The 26,587-nt window shown below is 42.5% G+C and overlaps 1 protein-coding gene across 1 annotated transcript; it reads left to right on the top strand.

Annotated features, from left to right (window-relative positions):
* Window positions 1–2,249: 2,249 nt before the first annotated feature.
* acot8 (acyl-CoA thioesterase 8) lies at window positions 2,250–25,634 on the top strand. The gene is made up of 6 exons (XM_043710162.2): window positions 2,250–2,425; window positions 5,332–5,468; window positions 7,230–7,455; window positions 13,747–13,904; window positions 22,430–22,621; window positions 23,981–25,634. The coding sequence occupies exons 1-6, from the start codon at window positions 2,250–2,252 to the stop codon at window positions 24,097–24,099; spliced, it is 1,008 nt and encodes a 335-aa protein (XP_043566097.2). The 3' UTR covers window positions 24,100–25,634.
* The last annotated feature ends 953 nt before the right edge of the window (window positions 25,635–26,587 follow it).

Consider the following 26,587-nt stretch of genomic DNA (forward strand, 5'->3'; position numbering starts at 1 on the left):
CTTATGCTTGAAACTTTGACTCTCCTGCTCCTCGGATGCTGCCTGTCTGGCTGTACTCTTCCAGCACCACACGTTTTGACTCTGTACAGTGCTGGGAGACTAGGAGCTGGAAAGTTGTTGGGGTAAGTTCCCCAGAGGACATGAGTTTGGTGATCATTGTGGACACAATGACCTGATGCTTGATGGCAGAGTCATAGTCCAGGAGGTGATGTCTGACAGCTGGTGCTTAGTCTCTGCAATGTAGAGGTCTGTACACCAGACAAGAACAGCACCAGCCTTGTAAACAGTGTGGATAATAAAGCCAGGGTTGGGTCTGAGAGCATGGAGTGCAGTCAGTTCAGAGGCCGAAAGACTGAATGGTGTACTTCTGCCCCTAATTCCAATACAGAAAATGTGATTGTCCAATTAAGATTGAGTATTGGTCAAGTCCACTTCCAAAGTGGAGTTATACTCAATTTGAAATGCTAACTCTCTGTCTGACCTCTGTGGGAAGCCAGAGAAGTGATTGCTGGGCCACAGGCTGAGATATTTGTATCATCAATAGTCACAGGTGAGGTGCCAGAATACTGGAGGTTGGCAAACATGGTGCGACTGTTTAAGAAGGGCAGTAAAGACAAGCCAGGGAACTATAGACCGGTGAGCCTGACCTCGGTGGTGGGCAAGTTGTTGAAGGGAATCCTGAGGGATAAGACATACATGTATTTGGAAAGGCAAGGACTGATTAGGGATAGTCAACATGGCTTTGTGCGTGGGAAATCATGTCTCACAAACTTGATTGAGTTTTTTGAAGAAGTAACAAAGAGGATTGATGAGGGAGAGCGGCAGATGTGACCTATGTGGACTTTAGTAAGGCGTTTGCCAAGGTTCCCCCATGGGAGACTGATAAGCAAGGTTAGATCTCAGGGAATACAGGGAGAACTAGCCATTTGGATACAGAACTGGCTCAAAGTTAGAAGACAGAGGGTGGTTGTGGAGGGTTGTTTTTCAGACTGGAGGCCTGTGATCAGTGGAGTGACACAAGGATTGGTGCTGGGTCCTCCAGTATTTGTCATTTATATAAATGATTTGAATGCGAGCATAAGAGGTACAGTTAGTAAGTTTGCAGATGACACCAAAATTGGAGGTGTAGTGGACAGCGAAGAGGGTTACCTCAGATTACAACAGGATCTTGACCAGATGGGCCAATGGGCTGAGAGGTGGCAGATGGAGTTTAATTCAGATAAATGCGAGATGCTGCATTTTGGGAAAGCAAATCTTAGCAGTACTTATACACTTAATGGTAAGGTCCTCGGGAGTGTTGCGGAATAAAGAGACCTTGGAGTGCAAGTTCATACCTCCTTGAAAGTGGAGTCGCAGGTAGATAGGATAGTGAAGGCGGCATTTGGTATGCTTTCTTTATTGGTCAGAATATTGAGTACAGGAGTTGGGAGGTCATGATGCAGCTGTACAGGACATTGGTTAGGTCACTGTTGGAATATTGTGTGCAATTCTGGTCTCCTTCCTATCGGAAAGATGTTGTGAAACATGAAAGGATTCAGAAAAGATTTACAAGGATGTTGCCAGGGTTGGAGGATCCGAGCTATAGGGAGAGGCTGACCAGGCTGGGACTGTTTACCTTGGAGTGTCAGAGGCCGAGGGGTGACCTTATAGAGGTTTACAAAATTATGAGGGGCATGGATAGGATAAATAGACAAAGTCTTTTCCCTGGGGCTGGGGAGTCCAGAACTAGAAAGCATAGGTTTATGGTGAGAGGGGAAAGATATAAAAGAAACCTAAGGGACAACTTTTTCATGCAGATGGTGGTGGAAGCTGGTACAATTGCAACACTTAAGAGGCATTTGGATGGATATATGAATAGGAAGGGTTTGGAGGGATATGGTCCAGGTGCTGGCAGGTGGGACTAGATTGGGTTGGGATATCTGGTCAGCATGGACACGTTGGACCGAAGGGTCTGTTTCCATGCTGTACACCTCCATGACTCTAAGGCTCCACAGATGCTGCAAAACTTGCCAGTCTCAAGCAATTTCTGGTTTTATTTCATCCTTGCAGCTTCTGCAGCATTTGCTGGTGTCAGGGTCAGCCCGGGGTCACAGCTCCATGTTCGCCCCGCCCACCAACCCGTAACCAGCCTCTGACGAGGTGGTGCAAGAAGGCTTTGTGACGACAACAACACCCTGATTTGTTTACAGCGCCGTCACTCTGCAGCGCCGTGTTCTGATTGGTCACTCCACCGGGGGGGGGGGGAAGAAATGGCGGCCAAGGCTCCAGGGGGAGTGGAGAGCGGGGACCGGGGCGACGGAGGGGCTTCGAGTGCTGTTGTAGTGCCCGCCGGTGGCGGGGGTTCGCCTCCCTTCAGTGCGGATTTACAAAGTGTGTTGGTCACGAGTGTCCTGAACTTGGAGAGGCTGGAGGTGGACCTGTACAGGTAGGCCGGGGCTGTGTGTTGTGTTCCCAGCTGGTGTGGTTGACCTCCACCTCCTGATGCTGCCTGGCCTGCCGTGCTCTTCCAGCCTCCTGCTTGTGGACCGTACTTCTTGGCCACACTGCCTCTTACGCGGTGGCGTTTCCAACGCTCATCTCAGTAGTTTTTAAAATGTATGGAGGGTCCCTGCCTCTACCAAGAATCAGAATGATGTTTCGAGTCCAGTGACCCTTCCTCTGGTTTTTCTTCCCGGATACTGTTGGACTTGCTGATCTTTTCCAGCAGTTTCTGTTTTTGTTCCATGTTATTCTAGTCATTTGGTTTGTCTCCAGCAACACCTTATTTTTTTTTAAAATAATTATCACCCTGAGCCATTTAATCAGATAATAGGCCATCCCTTTGTTATTCAGCTATTGACACTTTACTCACAGCTCCTAACATTCTTGGTCACCTGCAGGGACTTATTATTGGACACTCCACTCAGCCATTTATATGAATTTTTGAACTGTCTGCCCATAAGTTCTGTTTTCAGTATGCCACTGCCTCACTTTACCTGACGAAGGGACTATGCTCTGAAAACTTGTGGTTTCAAATAAACCTGTTGGATAATAATTTGGTGTTGTGTGATTTCTGACTTTGTCCACCCCAGTCCAATATTGGCAGCTCCATGTCATGGCTACCACTCTTTCAGGCAGTGAATTCCAGACATACAACAATCCTCTGGGTGAAAATCCTCAAATCTCTCTCAACTTCTTGCTTCTTATCCCTGGATTGCACCCCTTGGTTATTGACACGTCTGCTGAGGAGAAAGATCTCTCCCTTGTTAAGCCCCACAGAACTTTGTACACCTCAGTCAGGGGACCCTCCTCAGCCTTCTGGTCTCAGAAAATAATCCAGCCTATTTCATCTCTCCACAGCTGAATCATTCCAGCCAGGCAATAGCCTGATGAATCTCCTCTGCATCCTATGGTAAAATCATATCCTTGACCTTGTTGGGTGACCAGTTTTTCAGCTCTGGCCTAACTATTGTTTCTATAGCTCCATCAAAATATCCTTGAGTTCAATGCCTTGACGTGTAAAGACAAGTATCCTGTATGCTGCCTTAACCACCTGATCTGCCTTCAGTGGTCCATGGATGTGCATACCAAGGTCTCCTGATACTGTATAATTAAACATGCATAGTTAGTTCTGCCAAAATGCATCACCTCATTTTTCTTCATGATTAAATTCCATTTGCAATTATTCAGCCTGTCTGTATAAAACTGAGCCTAAGACTTTCCTCCTTGTTATTTTCACACCATCAATTTTTGTGTTATCTGTGAATGTGCTGATCATACCATCTACGTTCATATTTAGATCACTAATCTGATCACTACACTGGAAACATCAGGAACTCAGCACCAAACACTATGATATGCCACAGCACACAGGCTTCCTATCATAACAATACCCTTTGATCATCATTCTCTGGATGAAATTGGTTTACTGGCAGGAAACAATTTGCCAAATTGTACTGGGTCCTGTGGGTTCTTGGATTTATAGCCCCAGTCTGCCATATGAGACTATTTCAAAAGCCTTACTGAAGTTCATGTAAACTACATGAAATGTACAACCATCTTCAAAGCGCTTGTCAGTCCTCAAATTTTCCCTCTGACATCAACATTCCTGATTGGGTTTAAAGGAATGCAGCAGTTGCCAGAATGATGATTGTAATTGATGTGGGAGACCAACTCAAGGTTGACATTATCTTCATCCAGTGTCCTCTTTTGGGTGGTACATTTATGATGCTTATTACTGTTGAACACCAGCTAAAAATTGCCATTATTCATAAAAGTCACTTGGTCCAACAGTATTCTAGACCAAAGCAAAACCGTGGGCAGCATGGTGGCTCAGTGGTTAGCACAGCTGCCTCATAGCGCCAAGGACCCGGGTTTGATTCCGGCCTCATGTGACTATCTGTATGGAGTTTGCACATTCTCCCAGTGTCTGTGTATGTTTCTTCCGACAGTCCAAAGATGTGTAGGTTAGGTGAATTGGTCATGCTAAATTGCCCATAATGTTCGGTGCATTAGTCAGGGGTAAATACAGGGCAGGGGGATGGGTCGGTGTGGACTTGTTGGGTTGAAGGGCCTGTTTCCATACTGCAGGGAATCTAAAACATTAAAAGAAAACGAGTAAAAGCACAAGTCAAGTCAGGTTAGATTAGATTACTTACAATGTGGAAACAGGCCCTTCGGCCCAACAAGTCCACACCGCCCCGCCGAAGCGCAACCCACCCATACCCCTACATTTACCCCTTACCTAACACTACGGGCAATTTAGCATGGCCAATTCACCTGACCTGCACCTCTTTGGACTGTGGGAGGAAACCGGAGCACCCGGAGGAAACCCACGCAGACACGGGGAGAACGTGCAAACTCCACACAGTCAGTCGCCTGAGGCGGGTATTGAACCCGGGTCTCTGGCGCTGTGAGGCAGCAGTGCTAACCACTGTGCCACCGTGCCACCCACAAAGGTCTTGAATGATAATGGATATTAAAAATAAGACTAACTTTTAAAAAAAAGGCTGAGCAAAATTAAAATCAGTGGTGAATGAAAGTGAAGAATCTGGTAAAGAGAAATACAAATGAAGTTGATATGGATTTTTTATGCTTAACTTTGTGCTGGGCTGAGAATCAAATTGTTTGGGCCTGAAGTCTCATGCAATTTGAATTTTTATGGTTGAATAGCTCAATTTTAAACAAAAATGGTAGCTTGTAGAAATACCCTTGTTACCACAAAATGTGTTTGTGGTGAGCAATGTAAACTGTGAGTATGCCATGATCTTTTCAAAAGCCAATAGTTCTTTTGTTATTTTATACCTAAAATTCTGATTGAATCATATACTTAGCATACCTTTTTTTTTAAAGAGGAACACACCACTGGATCCCGAGGAGTCGCATGTTATTTGGTGGGCAGATTGTTGGCCAAGCACTGGTAGCTGCTGCAATGTCTGTACCTGAGAGTGTTTTTGCTCATTCGTTGCACTGTTACTTTGTTCGTGCAGGTAAGATGTAAATATTTGCGCTGATTAGTTTTGTTTCCTCTTAAGCTTAATTTTTTTGTCACAGTTTATGTTGGGTCAGAAATTCAGCCATCTAACTGGCTGCATTCATATGAAAATTCTTTTTGAACAGGCATATAGATTTCCACTGTATACATCTTTTAAACAAACGTTATCTTCTACAATAATGTTGAGCATATTGGTGCTGTAGGTGCCATGAAGAGAGAGGTTTGCATTTTAGTTCACTTCTACAGTGACATTCATATTCCAATATTTTTGATTGTGGACTGAAATGGGAAAAAGACTGTTCCAAAGGTTTTTCCTTATAGAAGTTACCTGATAACTCATTGTAAGTGCTGTTCTTATTCTGACTTCAATTAATTCTCTACTGGTGTAATCTGACTTTCCAAATGTTTTCTGAACTCTAGTATTCTTGAATATTTTTTCTTGGTTTCCACACTCCTGTCAAGTTAAGTTAAAGCCTTCTCAAAGCGCTAGCAAAATGAACCACAAGGAACTCAGTCCCAGTTCTGTTCTGGTGTTAGCAACTTGACTTGTAGAGGTGCCATCTTCCCCAGAGCCGGTCCCAGTATTGCAGGAGTGTAAAGCTCACCCTCTTGAATAATCTCTCTAACCACTCATTCATCTGACTTATTGTTCTATTTCTGTATTCACTTGCATATGATATTGGGGGTGGTTCAGAGATGACTACATTTGAGGTCTGCCTTGCTAATTTTCAACCAAGCTCCCTAAATTCTGATTGGAGGACTAAATTAACCCTACCCCATCTGCCCGGCTGACAAACCCTCCCCCCCCCCCCCCCCCCCCCCCCTCCAATATCCTGCAGCCAATCTGTGGCTTCCTTGACCAGAGAGGCAACATTCCATCCTAGAGTTGCATAAATGGCCACAAATGTCTATCTGTTTCCCTAATTAAAAAATTCCCTAGCACTATTTCTCTTCCTTTCTTCCTTTCCTCCCTTCCAGACAAAATGCTCATGTTGTATAAAATGATATCTCTTTCTTCAAATGTGTTTCTTACGTGCAAGATGAAATGTGTCAACTTTGAGTTTCCTTTTAATAATGTTTAGGATTTGTATATAAACTACAAGATAAGACACTGGATGGGGAAATATAAATGTCCCCACACTTGCTCGGCATTTGATAGCTATGTTATTTAGTGATTGAAGTTGTTAGTCACCTGAAAGGTGCTATCCACAACAAGTGCTAGTTTTCATCAAAGCATTTAGGTTGGTTATATTGAACCTGTTATTCATTGAAAATCCTATGTACCGAAAAACTGCAATGAGCCTTGAGCATTTCAGTGCTGGTATAGAAAGTCCTATCCTTGTTTGACCAGTCTAAAATACCATTTTAACCACTTTGCAGCCTTGGGGGACTGGTGTCGAAATGTTATCTCATGATTAAATAATACCCTATTTTGCCAAGGAAAACTTTGATATTGAACATCATGTTTAAAATAGAAACAGATTTTGGAAGTGCTCAGCAAATCTATTGGTAACTGAAAGGGGAAAACAGGCTAGGGTTTCAGATGGCGATGAATATTTCACAATTGACATGTTCTCTGAAACGGTCACTCATTTACTATTTTTACTGGGGTCATAGATTGCTGAACAATCTATCTGCAAGTGTGAAAATCAGTTATGTCAAGAAGGTTGACATTTTTGAACAAGTTGTATTTTACTTTAATGCATCAAATGATGGTGGCCGTACCTCAGAGTATTGTGATTTGATCTCACTGTAGGTGATCCCGATGTGCCAGTTGTGTACAGAGTGGATCGTACTCGAGACGGTAAAAGCTTTTCTGTCCGTTCAGTGAAAGCCATCCAGCATGGGCACCCAATTCTAATTTGCCAGGCTTCTTTCCAGAAGAAAATGGAGAGCCCAATTCAGCACCAGTTTACCATGCCGGTGGTTCCTGCCCCTGAAAACGTATTAACCCAAGAGGAACTCATTGAAAAATACTTGAGGTATAGTAATTAACTAGAATTGAGATCAGACATATGCATTATTGCTCCAGAATATTCTGTCAAATGTATAATATGCTTTGTACTGTATGTTCCAAAGCAAAGTGGTTTAAGGAGAATTTATATTAGGTAGACAACATTTTACGAGCTCTTCTCAAACCTTAATCTATATGTAAAACTGTTCTAAAGTCGAGTCGTAAAGTCATAGAGATGTACAGCATGGAGCCGACCATTCGGTCCAACCTGACCAGATATCCCAACCCAATCTAGTCCCACCTGCCAGCACCGTCCCATATCCCTCTAAACCCTTCCGATTCATATACCCATCCAAATGCCTCTTAAATGTTGCAATTGTACTGGCCTCCACCACATCCTCTGGCAGCTCATTCCATACACGTACCATCCTCTGTATGAAAAAGTTGTCCCTTGGGTCTCTTTTATATCTTTCCCCTCTCACCCTAAACTTATGCCCGCTAGTTCTGGACTCCCCGACCCCAGGGAAAAGACTTTGTCTATTTATCCTATCCATGCCCCTCATAATTTTGTAAAGCTCTATTAAGGTCACCCCTCAGCATCCGATGCTCCAGGGAAAACAGCCCCAGCCTGTTCAGCCTCTCCCTATAGCTCAAATCCTCCAACCCTGGCAACATCCTTGTAAATCTTTTTTGAACCCTTTCAAGTTTCACAATATCTTTCGGAGAGAAGGAGACCAGAATTGCACGCAATATTCCAACAGTGGCCTAACCAATGTCCTGTACAGCTGCAACATGACCTCCCAACTCCTGTACTCAATACTCTGACCAATAAAGGAAAGCATACCAAACACCGCCTTCACTGTCCTATCTACCTGCGACTCCACTTTCATGAAGCTATGGACCAGCACTCCAAGGTTTCTTTGTTCAGCAACACCCCCAGGACCTTACTATTAAGTGTATAAATCCTGCTAAGATTTGCTTTCCCAAAATGCAGCATCTCACATTTGTCTAAATTAAACTCCAGCTGCCACTTCTCAGCCCATTGGCCCATCTGGTCAAGATCTTGTTGTAATCTGAGGTAACCCTCCTCGCTGTCGACTACACCTCCAATTTTGGTGTCATCTGCAAACTTACTAACTGTACCTCTTATGCTCGCATCCAAATCATTTATGTAAATGACAAAAAGTAGAGGACCCAGTACCGATCCTTGTGTCACTCCACTGATCACAGGCCTCCAGTCTGAAAAACGACTCTCCACCACCACCCTCTGTCTTCTAACTTTGAGCCAGTTCTGTATCCAAATGGCTAGTTCTCCCTGTATTCCATGAGACCTAATCTTGCTAATCAGTCTCCCATAGGGAACCTTAGCAAATGCCTTACTGAAATTCATACAGATCACATATACTGTTCTGCCCTCATCAATCTTCTTTGTTACTTCTTCAAAAAACTCAATCAAGTTTGTGAGACATGATTTCCCACGCACAAAGCCATGTTGACTATCCCTAATCAGTCCTTGCCTTTCCAAATACATGTACATCCTGTCCCTCAGGATTCCCTCCAACAACTTGCCCACCACTGAGGTCAGGCTCACTGGTCTATTGTTCCCTGGCTTGTCTTTACTGCCCTTCTTAAACTGTGACACCACGTTTGCCAATCTCCAGTCTTCCGGCACCTCACCTGTGACTATCGATGATACAAATATCTCAGCAAGAGGCCCAGCAATCACTTCTCTAACTTCCCACAGAGTTCTCGAGTACACCTGATCAGGTCCTGGAGATTTATCCACCTTTAACCGTTTCAAGACATCCAGCATTTCCTCCTCTGTAATCTGGATATTTTGCAAGATGTCACCATCTATTTCCCTACAATCTATATCTTCCATATCCTTTTCCACAGTAAATACTGATGCAAAATATTCATTTAGTATCTCCCCCATTTTCTGTGGCTCCACGCATAGATTGACTTGCTGATCTTTGAGGGGCCCTATTCTCTCCCTAATTACCCTTTTGTCCTGAATATATTTATAAAAACCCTTTGAATTCTCCTTAATTCTATTTGCCAAAGCTATTTCATGTCCCCTTTTTGCCCTCCTGATTTCCCTCTTAAGTATACTCCTACTTCCTTTATTCTAATCCTTTCTTCTAAGGATTCACTCAATCTGTCCTGTCGATACCTGATATATGCTTCCTTCTTTTTCTTAACCAAACCCTCAATTTCTTTAGTCATTCAGCATTCCCTATACCTACCAGCCTTCCCTTTCACCCTGACAGGAATATACTTTCTCTGGATTCTTGTTATCTCATTTCTGAAGGCTTCCCATTTTCCAGCCGTCCCTTTACCTGCGAACATCTGCCTCCAATCAGCTTTCAAAAGTTCTTGCCTAATACCTATTGCCCAATCCAAATGCTTTTTAAATGTTGCAATTGTACCAGCCTTTACCACTTCCTCTGGTAGCTCGTTCCATACACTCATCACCCTGTATGTGAAAAATAATTGGCCTTTCTCCAATTTAGAACTTCAACTTTTAGATCTGGCCTATCCTTTTCCATCACTATTTTAAAATGAATAGAATTATGGTCGCTGGCCCCAAAGTGCTCCCCCACTGACACCTCAGTCACCTGCTCTGCCTTATTTCCCAAGAGTAGGTCAAGTTTTGCACCTTCTCTGGTAGGTACATCCACATACTGAATCAGAAAATTGTATGCATTTAAGAAATTCCTTTCCATCTAAACCTTTAACAATATGGCAGTCCCAGTTTATGTTTGGAAAGTTAAAATCCCCTACCATAACTACCCTATTATCCTTACAGATAGCTGAGATCTCCTTACAAGTTTGTTTCTCAATTTCTCTCTGACTATTAGGAGGTCTATAATACAATCCCAATAAGTAGTTTTTCTTTAAAACAGGGGATAGTTGTACTTTCATGTAGAGTGCCAGTTTACTGCAAATATCTGCCCTTAGTTAGACAGTGGTTGTTAGGAAGGCATTTTAATTTCTTTTGTAAAAATATTTTTTTTTACATTTCATAAAAGTTATTTACAAACATGAATACTACATTGCAGTGTAAACCACTGTGTGAAGTCACAGAGAGGGTACAGCAGGGCAGCAGACCTTTTGGTCCAACTCTTTCATTCCAACCAGATATCCTTACCTAATCTAGTCCCATTTGGCAGCATTTGGCCCATATCTCTCTCAATCCTTCCTATTCATACACCCATCCAAATGCCTTTTAAATGTTGCAATTGTACCAGCCTCCACCACTTCCTCTGGTAGCTCATTCCATACACGCATCACCCTGTATGTGAAAACGTTGCCCCTTAGCTCCCTTTTATATTTTTCCCCTCTCACCCTAAACCTAATCCCTCTAGTTCTGGACTCCCACACCCCAGGGAAAAGACTTTGTATACTCATCCTATCCATGCCCCTCATGATTTTACAAACCTCTATAAGGCCACCCCTCAGCCTCCGGTGCTCCAGGGAAAACAGCTTCAGCCTATTCAACCTCTACCTATAGTTCAAATCCTCCAATCATGGCAACATCCTTGTAAATCTTTTTTGAGCCTTTTCAAGTTTCACAACATCTTTCTGACAGGACAGAGTCCAGAATTGCATGCAATATTCCAAAAGTGACATAATCAATGTCCTATACAGTTGCAACGTGATCTCCCAACTCCTATACTCAGTATTGTGACCAATAAAGGAAAGCATACCAACCGCTGCCTTCACTATCATACCTACCTGCGACTCCATTTTCAAGGAATTATGAACCTACACTCCAAGGTGTCTCTGTTCAGCAACATTCCCTCGGACCTTATCATTAAGTGTACGAGCTATAGAGTCATAGAGATATACAGCACGGAAACAGACACTTCGGTCCAACCCATCTATGCCGACAGATATCCCAACCCAAGCTTGTCCCACCTGCCAGCACCTGGCCCATATCCCTCCAGACCTTCCTATTCATATACCCATCCAGATGCCTCTTAAATGTTGCAGTTGTACCAGCCTCCACCATTTCCTCTGGCAGCTCATTCCATACACGTACCACCTTCTGAGTGAAAAGGTTGCCCCTTACGTCTCTTTTATATCTTTCCCCTCTCACCCAAAACCTATGCCCTCTAGTTCTTGACTTCCCACCCCAGGGAAAAGACTTTATCTATTTATCCTATCCTTGCCCCTCATGATTTTATAAACCTCTATAAGGTCACCCCTCAGCATTCAACGCTCCAGGGAAAACAGCCCTAGCCTATTCACCCTCTCCCTATAGTTCAAATCCTCCAACCCTGGCAACATCCTTGTAAATCTTTTCTGAGTTGAAATTTTATTGGTGGAACAGCACAGCAGGTCAGGCAGCATCCAGGGAACAGGAGATTCGACGTTTCGGACACAGGCCCTTCCTCAGGAATGAGCAGAGAGTGTTCAGCAGGAGAAGATAAAAGGTAGGGAGGAGGGACTTGGAGGAGGGGCGTTGGAAATGTGATAGGTGGAAAGAGGTCAAGGTGAGGGTGATAGGTCGGAGTAGGATGGAGGCGGAGAGGTCAAGAAGAAGACTGCAGGTCAGGAAGGCGGTGCCGGGCTGGAGGGATTCGGCTGAGACAAGGTGGGGGGAGGGGGGATGAAGAAACTGGTGAAGTCCAAGTTCATCCCCTGTAGTTGGAGGGTTCCCAGTCGGAAGATAAGACGCTCCTCCTCTGACCGTCGCATTGTTGTGGTTTGGCGGTGGATGAGTCCAATGACCTGCATATCCTCGGTGGTGGGAGGGGGAGTTGAAATGCTGTGCTACAGGGTGGTTGGGTTGGTTCGTCTGGGTGGCCCAGAGGTGCTCTCTGAATCGCTCCGCAAGTAGGCGGCCTGTCTCCCCAATATAGAGGAGGCCACACCGGCTGCACCGGAACTTCCATATCCACCCACATCATCTACTGCATCCGCTGCAGCCGGTGTGGCCTCCTCTATATTGGGGAGACAGGCCGCCTACTTGCGGAGCGATTCAGAGAGCACCTCTGGGCCACCCGGACGAACCAACCCAACCACCCTGTAGCACAGCATTTCAACTCCCCCTCCCACTCCACCGAGGATATGCAGGTCATTGGACTCATCCACTGCCAAACCACAACAACCCGACGGTCGGAGGAGGAGCGTCTTATCTTCCGACTGGAACCCTCCAACCGCAGGGGATGAACTTGGACTTCACCAGTTTCTTCATCCCCCCTCCCCCCACCTTGTCTCAGCCGAATCCCTCCAGCCCGGCACCGCCTTCCTGACCTGCAGTCTTCTTGACCTCTCCGCCTCCATCCTACTCCGACCTATCACCCTCACCTTGACCTCTTTCCACCTATCACATTTCCAACGCCCCTCCTCCAAGTCCCTCCTCCCTACCTTTTATCTTCTCCTGCTGAACACTCTCTGCTCATTCCTGAGGAAGGGCCTGTGCCCGAAACGTTGAATCTCCTGTTCCCTGGATGCTGCCTGACCTGCTGTGCTGTTCCAGCAATAAAGTTTCAACTTTGATCTCCAGCATCTGCAGACCTCACTTTCTCCTCAAATCTTTTCTGAACCCTTTCAAGTTTCACAACATCTTTCCGATAGGAAGGAGACCAGAATTGCACACAATATTCCAACAGTGGCCGAACCAATGTCCTGTACAGTTGCAACATGACCTCCCAACTCCTGTACTCAGTACTCTGACCAATATAGGAAAGTATACCAAACGTCTTCCTGCTAAGATTTCCTTTTCCAAAGTGCAGCACTTTGCATTTATCTAAATTAAACTCCGTCTGTCACTCCTCAGTGTTTTGAGACACTGGAAATGTATGACAAGTTGTTGTTTTCTCAATGCAAAAAGCAACAATAAAATAAATGATGGGATTTTCAGATTCTTGGTATAGGACTAGCGTTTGTTGGAAGCCCATTAGGAGAATGGCTTGCATTTCAAAAATTGACACATCCTGAGAGAACAAAGTAGACTTCGATTTCACATTGATCAGGAAAATCTCCAACTGGCAGCACATCACTCAGTGCTGCATTGAACTATTAGCATAGGTTAGATGCTTATCTTTCTAGATTTAGGTTTGAATCATGTCATTTTCTGACGTGAAGATGCTACTACTGAATCAGGGCCAGCACCATTGAATATTGATGTGGTGAGCTAAATATTGTGCTGCTCTACTGTCAATAGATGGGCATTTTGTAGATTTTATTTGATAAAAGCAGTGCAAATTGATTGGCTTTGCATTATGTTCCTGATCTATTTCAGGAATATCTTGTGATTGCATTGTTCCACATTTTTATTTTACTTTGTTTTGTTTTCCTTATTTTGTAGAGATCCAGATTTAACAGAGAATTATAAAATGGGTCTGACGAAAATGTTAGCTGAAGAGGTTCCAATTGAAATCAAACCCATAAATCCACCAGATTACTATAGACGTGTACCCACAGAGCCTGTACAAAGGTTTTGGGTACGAGCACGTGGCTACATAGGTAGGATTCAAAATTTACTTTTTTCTGCATGCGTGAGTTGGAAGGGTAAAATGGACTTCTTTTTCTTTTAAAATACGCTTATATTCAGGCTGTTTGTAAAAACAATCTGCACCGAATTTGAGCAAAAATCAGATGTTGAGTTTGTGTGATGCTTTTCACTGTATCATGAGGTGCAGTTAACAAAAATCATCAACAATGAGGCAGAGCATGACTCGGTATATGTATTCCCATAAAAAGTATACAGCAATGAAAAATGGAATATAGTCACAATCCGTGACTTAATTATAACTCTGACAAACCTATTGTCTCATTGTAAATGATTCTGCTTCACATCACTGATCTACTTCAACTATTATATGGAAAATGTCTTGCTCAAGTTTGAGAATTACCTCTGTACATCTACGTAGAAGTTTCTTTCTTTGTAAACCAATATTTTGGCTAATTGTGAATCCAAGATGGAGGATGGTAAAAATTTGTGGCTGTAAAGAGCTGCTCCTTTTTTGAAGTATTTTAGTGTTGGAGGTGATTTCCTTGAATTCCAGGAGGAGCAATTCGTGTTTTATATTGTTGTTGCATTGTTTTGCACCGTTGGGGAAAAAAAAAGTCAAAATGGCACTTTTAAAAGGGAGAAGGGCAGACAATAGGCAGCACATGGTCAGTCAAGGCGAGAGAGAGAGAAAGAAGGATGACACAGTAGTGATTCTGCGCAGTTACTGCCTTTGCTGTTTGAATTCACGTATCTCTGGACATTTTTAAATTTGTCCAGATGCACTCCAATTCACAACTGATCTTGGAGGAATTTGTTTGGGAGAGATCATGGGAAAGAAACAAATAAATGCATAATTTTAAGTGTAGCCTTGTTGTAAATCCACAACATTGAGTGGAATGTGTTCTTTATTGATTATGTTTTATTGAGATCTGTCTCATTATTACATTTTAAAAATGTAAGTCATAAGTATTAAGTTAGCCTGGAACAGTAGATTGTGAAGGAGTAAAGATGGTCTTTAGTAGAGTGGTATGCTCTTCTTGTCTGATGTGGGAGTTGAGAGAGAATTTACGTGTTACTGAGGTTTGTATCTGCAATAAATGTCTTTGGTTGTGAATCCTATCAGATCGAATGGATTGGTTGGAATGACAATTAGAGATAGTGAGGAATTTACAAGAGCAAGGGGGTGTGATGGATTTCAATTATAGGAAGGGAGAAAAGCCACAGGTACAGTAAGATAGATAGGTTAACTCCAGGAAAGGTAGGAGAGGTAGGCAGGTAGTGCAGGAGTCTTCTGTAGCTATCCCGATTTCAAACAAGTATGCCATTTTGGAAAATGTAGGGGGTGATGGACTCTTGGGAATGTAGCACAGACGGCCAGGTTTCTGTTATCAAGACAGGCTCTAATGCAATAAGGAGTACATCAGGTTCCAAGAGATCAAGTGTATTAGGGGACTCTCTAGTCCGAGGCACAAACAGACATTTCGGTGACCAGCAACAAAAAATCCAGAATGATGTGTTGCCTGTGGTGCCAGGATCAAGGATGTCTCAGAGAGGGGGCATAATGTTCTCAGAGGGGAGAGGGACCAGCTGGAGGTCATTGCACACATTGGAGCCAATGAAATAGGAAGGTAAAAAGGATGAGATTCTGAAGGGAGAATATAGAGAGTTAGGCAGGAATTTAAAAAAGAGGTCCTCGAGGATAGTAATATCTGGATTACTCCCAGTGCTACCAGCTAGTGAGGGTAGGAATAGGAGAATAGAGTAGATGAATGCTTGGCTGAGGAACTGGTGCATGGGGGAAGGGTTCACATTTTTTGGATCATTGGAATCTCTTCTGGGGTAGAACTGACCTGTGCAAGAAGGATGGATTGCACCTGAATTGGATGGGGACTAATATACTGCAGGGAGATTTTTTGGAGCTGCTCTGGAGGATTTAAACTGATAAGGTGTGGTGGGGGTAGCTGGTACCCAGGGAGATACTGAGGAAAGATATCAATTTGAGACTGGTACAGTTGAGAAAAGAAGCAAGTCAAACAGTCAGGGCAGGCATGGACAAATTGATTGATAAATTAAACTGCATTTACTTCAATACAAGAGGCCTAAAAGGGAAGATAGATGAACTCAGGGCATGGCTCGGAACATGGGATTGGGATATCATAGCAATTACAGAAATATGGTTCAGGGATGGACAGGATTGGCAGCTTAATGTTCCAGGATACAAATGCTAGAGGCAGAAGAGAAAGGGAGGCAAGAGAGTAGGAGGAGTGGCATTTTTGATCAGGGATAGCATTACAGCTGTACTTGGGGAGGATATTTCCAGAACTACATGCAGGGAAGTTATTTGGATATTTGGATGAAACTGAGAAATAAGAAAGGGATGATCACCTTATTGGGATTGTATTGTAGCCCCCCCCCCCCAATAAGAGGGAAATTGAGAAACACATTTGCAAGGAGATCTCAGCCATCTGTAAGAATAATAGAGTAGTTCTTGTAGGGGGTTTTAACTTTCCAAACATAGACTGTCATAATGTTAAGGGTTGAGATGGAGAGTAATTTGTTAGGTGTGTACAATAATTTTTTCGGATTCAGTATGTGGATGTACCTATGACAGAAGGTACAAAACTTGACCTACTCTTGGGAAATAAGGCAGGGCAGGTGACAGGTGTCAGTGGGGGGGGGGGGGCACTTTGGGGCCAGCAACCATAATTCTATTAGTTTTAAAATAGTGATGGAAAAGGATAAACTGGATCTATAAGTTGAAGTTGTAAATTGGAGTAAGATTAATTTTGACATTATCAAAAGCTGATTGAGGGCAGATTTTCACAGGTAAAGGGACAGCTGGAAAATGGGAAACCTTCAGAAATGAGATTACAAGAGCCCAGAAACCGTATATTCCTGTTAGGGTGAAAGGAAAGGTTGGTTAGCAAGGTTAGGTCTCATGGAATACAGGGAGAAATAGTCATTTGGTTACAGAACTGGCTCGAAGGTAGAAGATAGAGTGTGGTAATGGAAGGTTGCTTTTCAGACTGGAGGCCTGTGACTAGTGGAGTGCCACAAGGATTGGTGTTGGTTCCACTATTTTTCATTATTTGTATAAAATATTTGGATGTGAATGTAGGAGGTATGGTTAGTAAGTTTGCAGATGACACCAAAATTGGAGGTGTACTGGATAGCGAAGAAGGTTACTTCAGATTACAATGGAATCTTGATCAGGTGGGCCAGTGGGCTGAGGAGTGGCATATGGAGTTTAATAAATGTGAGGTGCTGCAGTTTGGAAAAGCAAATCAGAGCAAGCCCTATTCACAATATGGTAAGGTCCGAGGGAGTGTATAATAAGAGAGAGATCTTGAGTGCAAGTTCATAGTTCCTTCAAAGTAGAGTCGCAGGTAGATAGGATAGTGAAGAAGGCATTTGGTATGGTTTATTGGTCAGAACATTGAGTGTAGGAGTTGAGCGGTCATGTTGCACCTCTACAGGACATTTGTTCGGCCACTTTTGGAAAATTGTGTGCAATTCTGGTCTCTTTCCTATCAGATGGATGTTGTGAAACTTGAAAGGGTTAAGAAAAGATTTACAAGGATGTTGCCAGGATTGGTAGATTTGCGCTATAGGGAGAGATTGAATAGGCTGAAGCTGTTTTCCTTGGAGAGTTGGAGGCTGAGGGGTGACCTTATTGAGGTTTATAAAATCATGAGGGGCATGGGTAGGGTAAATAGACAAATTCTTTTCCCTGGGGTGTAGGAGTCCAGAACTTAGAGGGCATAGGTTCAGGGTGAGAGGGGAAAGATATAAAAGAGACTTTTTCACACACACAGTGGTGAGTGTATGGAATGAGCTGCCAGAGGAATTGGTGGAGGCTGGTACAATTGCAACATTTAAAAGGCATCTGGATGGGTATATGAATAGGAGGGTTTCGAGGGATATGGGGCAAATGCTGGCAAATGGGACTAGATTGGGATATCTGGTCGGCATGATCGAGTTGGACCGATGAGTCTGTTTCCGTGCAGTGCATCTCGCTGTCTTGACTCTGTCACTAGATTCAATGTCTTGACTCAGTATTTCCACTGTTTCTGTAGACCATTTTTGTTGAACCAAAGCGCAAAGTGCAGTTATGCAGTTCAATATCCAAATTACTTCTGAGACTTTTGCCCCTCTGGCAATTCATATTGCTTGTTCATGAGGCATTTTTATCATTAGGCTCTGCCTGTCTCTCAGATCTGTGGAATTCCCTTTTTATATTGTTGTCTGTGGTTCTAGAACCAGGGGAAACATTGCCTGTATCTACCCCTTCAAAATATTTGATAGGTTTCAGTGAGATCATCCACTTTTTTTTTCAAAAACGCTACAGAATACGGGCCCAGTTTGCTCAAATTCTCTCTTACCATCCAGGAACAAGTTTGGTAAACCTTTATGCACTCCCTCAATGGCAATGATATCTTATTTGAGATAAGGAAACTAAAACTGCACATTGTACTCCAGATGTGGATTAACTAAGCTACTATAAAATTAAGGCAAGATTCAATACAGTACTCATATCCTCTTTCAATAACGGCTAATATTCCATTGCCTTCCTAATAGCCTGCTGCACTTCTATGTTAGCTTTCGTTAACTTTATTGATGAGGAAACTTGGGTCCCTTGACATATCTACACTTTCCAACTTTTTACCATTGTTTTTCTCACATTAAACTGGATAATCTCATTTTTTTGTGCATTATATTCCACTAGCCATGTTCTTCCCAAGTTTCTAAGCCTGCCCAAATTCTCCTGAATTGTTTTGTATCATGTTCACAATATATCTAGTCCCCAACTCCAAGTAATTGAAATATGTTGTGAACAGTAGGGGCCCAAGTACTCATCCTTGCAGTAACCCCAGTCACAGGCTTCCAATGGGAGTATTTCTACTATTCTTCCACCCCTCCATCTATTAACCCATTGTTAATCTATGCTGGTGTATTATCTCCTATCCCGTGAGCTTTTAGTTGTTTTTTAACCAGTCCCTTGTGGGGGACTTTATCAAAAGATATTTGACTTCCTTGTTTGTGGAAAGGGTGCGATGAAATCTACCTGTGACAATGATAAATCTAAATTTATACTGTACAATGCTGAGAGATAATTTCAGGATGGATTTTGCCAAGAGGGGGTGCTATTGTCTTACTGGTGAATGCTTGTGCAAAGAAAGTACTGTAACTCTAGTGCACTGGATAGAACAGCTTGATGTAAGTTTATGAACTTAGCCAGGTTTTTTTTGATTAATGCAATAAATAATCGCATGGTATTGACAAAAGAACACTCATGCAATTAAAGAAATATTCAAGGAATGGATGCAGAATTGATTAGGAAACAGAATGCAGGTTATAGTTGTACAGCAAGAAATTAGACCTGTTGGTCCAACTCCTCCCTGCTGACCAGATGTCCTAAATTGATCTAGTCCCATTTGCCAGCATTTGGTCCCTTTCTATCTAAACACTTTCTTTTCATGTACCCATCCAGATGCTTTTTGAATGTTGTACCAGCCTCCACCACTTCCTTCCTGTAGTAGCTTGCTCCATACATGCAACACCCTCTGCGTGCAAAAAGTGGCCCCTTGGGACACTTTCCAATTTTAAATCTGTGTCATCTAGTTTTGGACACCCTTACCCTGGAAAAAAGACCTTACTACTCACCCTATTCTTGCCCCTCATAATTTTACACCCCTCCGCCTCCAATGCCAGCTTTTGGTTGAGATCGTTCTAAACCTTCCCCATTCATGTACCTATCCAGATGCATTTTAAATGTTGTAGTTGTATCAGCCTCCACTACTTCCTCTGGCAGCTCATTCCATACATGCAGCAACCTCTGTGCGAAAATGTTGCCCCTTAGGTCCCTTTTAAATCTTTTCTCTCTCACCTTAAACCTATTCCCTCTAGTTTTGAACTCTCCTACCCTGAGGAAAATATCTTGGCTATTCACCCTATCCATGCCCCTGATAATTTTTTAAACCTGTATGAAGGTCACCTTTAAGCCTCCAATGCTCCAGGGAAAATAGGCCCAGCCTATTCAGCCTGTTCCTATAGCTCAAGCCATCCAATCCCAGCAACATCTTTGCAATTGCAATTGCAATCGGTTATTTTTCAGCTTCAAAGGAAGTACATTGTAATGCTCATCCGAGTTGGTACTGGAATCATTGTTCATTTTGATCTCTATTAATAACATGAGCTTGGAGATAATTTCAAAGGTTGCAAAATGGAACAGAACATTGAAAATCCATAGTAGATGACAGGATGACACAGATTTTTGCAGAGATTGCAAAGTGATACATTTTGCTAGAAAGCATTAGGAGAGGCAACACAAACTAAATTGTACAATTTTAAAGGGCAGGTAGCAGCAAAAACCTGGAGATTTGTATCTGTAAAAACCTTTACAAGTTGAATAAAACTGTTTCTTAAAGCTCAGCACACATGCTGGCTCAGCTATGTCTCGTAAGTGAATAGAAAACAAAACAGTATTTGTGAAATCTTTATCTTTTGGAATTGAAATTACACTAAAGCGGTTTTAAATATAAACAAGTCTGTTGCATGAAAAAACAAAATATAAGTAGAAAAGAGGAAGGGATAAAGGTCCTCTTTTCCTTTGAGACAAAATTGTCCAACCAGAATATGCATTGTGTTGTGATGTGTTAGGAACAATTAGCTCCAGGAAGTTTTGTGACAGATGTCTGGGATATGTTAAACATTGTAGACATTGATGCTCTCAGAAATCCTATCAGATGGGCAAGGCATCAATGCTTCTGGTTTTATTTTCATTTCCAGAAAAGCACACTGGTGATTTGCACACTGACTTGCATGTGAAATGCTTTCAGCAGATTTACTTTGAGATGGTTTCAAACACTTGTACTCCTCGTAAGGTTTGTGGATGCAGACCCTGTAACAATAGCTTTGAAAAGAGAATTGGATTAAAGCTTGAACGGCACAAAAAATGGGCTGTGGGGAAATACACAGGAGTGGCAGTAATTCCACCTTAGAGTTAGAATAGGTGCCATGGGTCAAAAGACCTCTTCTTTTAATGATTAGGTTGAAACTATCAATTTGCATTCCTCTGTGATGCACAGTTATAGTGACTGTATCTGATTTGTTATCGCCTGGTTGGAATCATTTGTCTCACCTCATGTACACAGCATTTCTCAAATCCCAAACCAGAGATTCAGGTTGGTCACTGAGATAGTGAAGGAGTGGTACACTGATGGAGCTACTTCCTTTTTAAATGAGATTCGAGACTTGGAGCTGGACATTTATAAAGATGTTGTGAGAGATTGGGATGGGATACCACAGGCTCACCTCCTTCCCAAAAAAAACCCGCCTATGGCTATAGTTTTGTATTTTGGAGAGAGCAGAGGGGTGAGGGAGAGATCCTGACCATACACTTCAGAGACAGCCCTAAAGTAGCAACAGAAATGGACAAAGTGGGATGCTAGCAGACTGCAACATCACACTCTGTTGACTGCGATAATGGGTCATGTTTTAATGATAAGTGTCAGGCCTATAATCCATTAACCCTCAAAGTTGCTTTTGTGCTCGCTCATAACTACTGAGGGAACCTATCACCCAATATCCACTATGAACAGAACTCAAAATGAAACCAATAAACTTCTGCAAAATCTCGATTGGAGTCAAACACATGTAGAAGAAACAAGTCATTTTATTAAAAATAATCGATTCAACCTAGTAAGGCTACAGTGCAAGTCTGTTAGCCTGCCAAACAGCATGAGCAGTCAGATAGAGTGGACAGTTCCAACAGACCTACCAAACCAATCGTGGATAGTGATAGACAATTAACTAACCACAGGACATGGCTCCACAAATATCCCTGTCCTCGGTGATGGAGAGCCCAGTCCATAAGTGCGAAAAATAAACGTTTGCAGCAATCTTCAGCCAAAAGTGCCAAGTGAGTGGTGCACTTCTGTTTTCTCCTGTAGTCCCCTGCATTGTAAATGGCAGTCTTCAACCAATTCTGATTTTTTCCATATGATTTCAAGAAAGGGTTGGATGCACTGAACACTGCAAAAGCAGTGGACTGTGGTAACATGCTGACAATAGATCTTCAGTACCAGAATTTGCTCTCCCCTTAGCTACAGTGTTCCAGTATAACCACAACACTGCCATCTACTTAATAATATTGTCCCTGTATCCCTTGTTACCCAAAAGGCAGGATAGATCTAACCTGGCTATGTACCACTCCCATCTGTTTACTCTTGATCATCAGGGTGCTCAGGTGAATGTTAAAAATCCATTTGTAGAGCAGCATAAGAGTTCTCTTCTGGCCAACTTTCTTCCCTCAACTAAAACCAGGGTAACAACTTAACGATCATTTTTCTTGATTGTTGAATTGGACTGTGCAAATTGACTTCCATATTTGCCGACAGAACAAGCATTTGAAAAAAAATTGGTCGTTCTGTACCGTGGGGGTGTGAAAGATTCTGTGCAAACTGTTCATGCTTTGTATGCTTTCTAAGAAGCTAACTTACTGATACAAAAGTACATAGTTTTAACTGTTTAACAGGTGATGGGAACATGAAGTTGCATTGTTGTGTTGCTGCATACATTTCTGACTATTCCTTCTTGGCAACTGCATTACTGCCTCACATGAACTACAGGGTAAAGTTCATGGCATCTCTGGACCATTCCATGTGGTTTCATGCCCCATTCCGGTCTGATGAGTGGATGTTATACGAATGTGAGAGTCCTTGGTCTGGTGAGTTTACACATTTTATTTTATCATTTTATTTTCACCGAACTGAACAGGAATGATTCGTTAACTATTTAAAGTGTTTCAAAATAATCTGGGGGTGGGTGTAAAATATCAGGGAATGCACTTTACATTTGCAAGAAATTACCAACTTTACTGTTTTGGAACCAGCTTTGCACACTCAGTTCCTTTACAGGATTACTACTTCATCTTTAACCATGCCATTAAGAAAGGCTGGATTTGCTGACGTTTTAACCTTTGAGGGCATGGGTTGAAGCTGGGGGAGAGTGGAGGAAAATGTGGGTTCTTGTCGATGTGCAGGAAGGAATGGAGATGAGGGGTTGCAGGGGAGAGACAGTGCGAGAGCGAGGGGAGTGTGGGGTTTGGATTGGTAAGGAATGTGGCGGGTAGGGGCGCAGGAGCGGAAGGGGGCAGGAGGGTGGGGCGGAGTAATGTGGTGTGTGGGGGGGATATGGAGAATGTAGGCAGGTTAGTGTGGGGCGAATAGGGAGAGGGAGGGGTGCAGCAGGAATGTCTATTTGACAAAAACTGCTTCAATTACCCACATTACTAGTTTGTAATCTCACCTACAGTTCTATCAACATCCATTTTTCAAAAAAAAACTATTTGAATTGTTGCCATCAATGTGAGGTTTTGAATTTGCTTTGTATGCTGATTGATTGCTACCACATTCTGCCTCACATGGTGTTTTGCTCGCCACCCCATTTGCATTGCATCTCACTGTCTTGCATCCGGTCCTTGAGTCTTTGACCTATGATCTGAATGAAGTGTCAAGATAGGCATTAAGGGGTGGCAATGAGTGTAGCAATGGTGGGAAGGAGTGCGGCTGCAAAAATGGATGCTCAGCAATGACATTAGTGATGGCAACATTTTGTTGCAGTGCAGTGGTAGGAGGTTATCTAGCTGAGACAAGTGCTAGACAGAGGCCAGATGCTTCCTTTGCCACACAGACTGAAGGCTGAGCTTCTCCTAGCAATTGATCCTTGGAAATAGGTATTTACCCATCCCATTTGCTGTTCAGTGTGGATGTGGCTGTGCTTTTCAGCTTTTGTCCCAAGGGCAAATATATGGAGACATTCACATGGAGGCCTGTCCTAATCTCTGATAGTCAGTGACACATTGCAAAGGAAAATGGGATAGAGTATAAAATAGTGTGGTACGTAGCAACAAAAAATGTCAATTGAAATAGATACACAAATTCCATACTTTGCGACCTCCTGGGCTTCCTCTGAGAGAGTATAGGATGGTAAAGAGATAGAGGAATTTGTCTTTTGCTGCTTGACATTCTAATAACCGTTGCACCAGGTTACTTCGGTATAGCTCATGATCTTACTTTGTCTGTAGGTGACTGCAGAGGTCTGGTACAAGGTCGCCTATGGAAGCAGAATGGAGTCTTAGCAGTTTCTTGTGCTCAAGAGGGAGTATTTTATGTGAAGCCAGCAACTAGCAAAAGCAAGTTGTGACTGAGATGGCTAATTGCCAATTAACCTACCTCAGCATTTTTAGCATGTATTTACTAATGTATTGTCTCATTTGTCAAGGGATGATAGCTGTAATATTGTAAATCTGTTTATTTTCTGTGAAGCTTTTCCAGTAATTCTCCTCATATTCGTACAAGAAAAAAAATCCTATGTATAATAGTTTTATACAATAGATACAGCAGACTGGAGAGACTCAGCAGGCCTGTTGTTCTTTGGAGTTCCAAACAAAAATTGTACAGGGTTCAATGGTAAATCTTTGTCTGTCTGTCTGTCTCTCTCCACACCTATGCCTTCGATACTGGTAAACCCGTTGAGTCTTTAGCTTATTCTCTTTTTTATATATATAGATGTTCAGTAGCTTTTGTTTTTACCTACCTCTTTTACAGTGCTTTTGGTCATCTGCCCAGGCACCTCAAATGTAACTTGGTATCATCTTTTGTTTTATGTTCTCTGTGAAATACTTTGGGATGTTTTATTACATTAAAGGCCAAATAAACGGAAACTGTTATCACCAGGAGCCAATCAGTTTTACAGTATTTCAATGCAGCTAGAGCAGCTGCAGACTTCGAGCGGAGTCATTGCACTTGTGAGAGACTGACTTCGGCCCATAGTAGCACCTGCTGTTCCGTATAAATGAAGGAACCTTCTCCAAACTACTCAATCCAGAAGAGCTTCCTCAATTCCAACACATGATCTGGGATCAAAGACATAAATTTTCTGACTTTAAGGTAGTTATTATATCTATGCCTCCCATGCCATTTTAAGGGCAATGTCTACATGGAATTTCCAACTTTCATTGCCATGTGCAGTGAACCCAGAATTAATGTAACCAGTAACCAGGTGATTTGGGCATACACTTGCACATTCCAGGTGTAATGCAAATTCAATTGTCAAATTTCTTACTTATATCTATCCTCTTGAAAGTGTTAGTTTAGTGTTATGATCAGCAGTTGCCCTCCTTTAGCTATTAAATGACCGTTCTTTATGTGATTTTGGATGGTGTTTCTGCAAGCTGTTTTGCTATGTCATGTCCAAAATGAACCCGTTTGTTGTTTATGACCACATGCATGTTTTGCAGCTGGCATCATAGGGAGATAGGAATCCCGGTTTTTTTTTCCATGTCTTTTGTTGTTACCGGGTACCTTAACATAAGACCCCAACTGACCTTGGCTGAGATCGGCTAGTTTTGCACAGGCCAAAAAGTGAATCTTGGACCACACAGTAAGTGTGACTTAATGTTTATGCATTAATAAGCCTTCACCAGTTAGGTTACAGGGTACTTCATTTTGTCAGATGTTACAGCATATTTATTTTATATTAATGTATTGATAGTCATGGTTTAACAATGAGAGAATTGAGAAAAATAAAGTCAAAATAAGGATTAAAGTCTGTCGCAACGGGAGGATTTGGGCAGCATGGATGTAATACCACTTCTACATTCCATTATGTTTTTAAAAAAAAAAACTTGCTGTTACAGAATTCAATTTTGGAATTAAATTATCTTTTATTGAATCATGCCTGTGGTGGTTGTGTTTTTTTTGTACTTTTCTATAAACAATTAATGTGCCGTGTCAAGACTAAATGGCTTCGATTATATCTGGTGTACAGCCTGTTTCAGATATATGCAGTTTCTATTAGACAGCTGTTAACATAGAAGATTTTCTGTAATCTGCACAAACCCTTTCAATTTTTTTCCATGAGGTCTAATGCTGCTGTTCTCACAAAGCATGGTTTGCATGCTCAGTGGTGAGCTTGCTTTTGGCATGATACAAGAACATCTGCAAGGCCTGGAGTTGATTGGGATCAGAGTCGCTGCGTGGGAAGTCTTTTCTACTGCCCGAGTGCCTGGATCCTAGCAGTGAGGAAGAGTGGAAAATGCTGAGGGTAAGAGAAATGACCAGATGGCAGAAATGAGCACAGCGGAGAGAAAGAGAAATCGGTCTGTCAGTCTCAAACCAATGTTATTGATCTGAATCAGCTCCTACAGCCATAAGTGACATCCAGTCTAGACCTTGGTATTGTCTGAAATACCTGGAGGCAATGACGACAGCACTTTTTTTTAATATGCTGGTGCGAGCTAATTAAACTATTAATCCCTTTATAATACTTAATTCAATATTTATTTTAGTTGTTATGGTTCTGTTCGCCAAGCTGGGAATTTGTGTTGCAGACGTTTCGTCCCCTGTCTAGGTGACATCCTCAGTGCTTGGGAGCCTCCTGTGAAGCGCTTCTGTGATCTTTCCTCCAGCATTTGTAGTGGTTTGAATCTGCCGCTTCCGGTTGTCAGTTCCAGCTGTCCGTTGCAGTGGTCGGTATATTGGGTCCAGATCGATGTGCTTATTGATTGAATCTGTGGATGAGTGCCATGCCTCTAGGAATTCCCTGGCTGTTCTCTGTTTGGCTTGTCCTTCTACCATGTGTCAAATCCTTCCACCATGTGTCAGATACAGACCACCAGTCAACAACCCAC

The sequence above is a fragment of the Chiloscyllium plagiosum genome, unplaced genomic scaffold (assembly GCF_037043375.1).
Source record: "Chiloscyllium plagiosum isolate Xiang-an unplaced genomic scaffold, Cpla_swu_hap1 HiC_scaffold_15, whole genome shotgun sequence".
NCBI classification, from domain to species: domain Eukaryota; kingdom Metazoa; phylum Chordata; class Chondrichthyes; order Orectolobiformes; family Hemiscylliidae; genus Chiloscyllium; species Chiloscyllium plagiosum.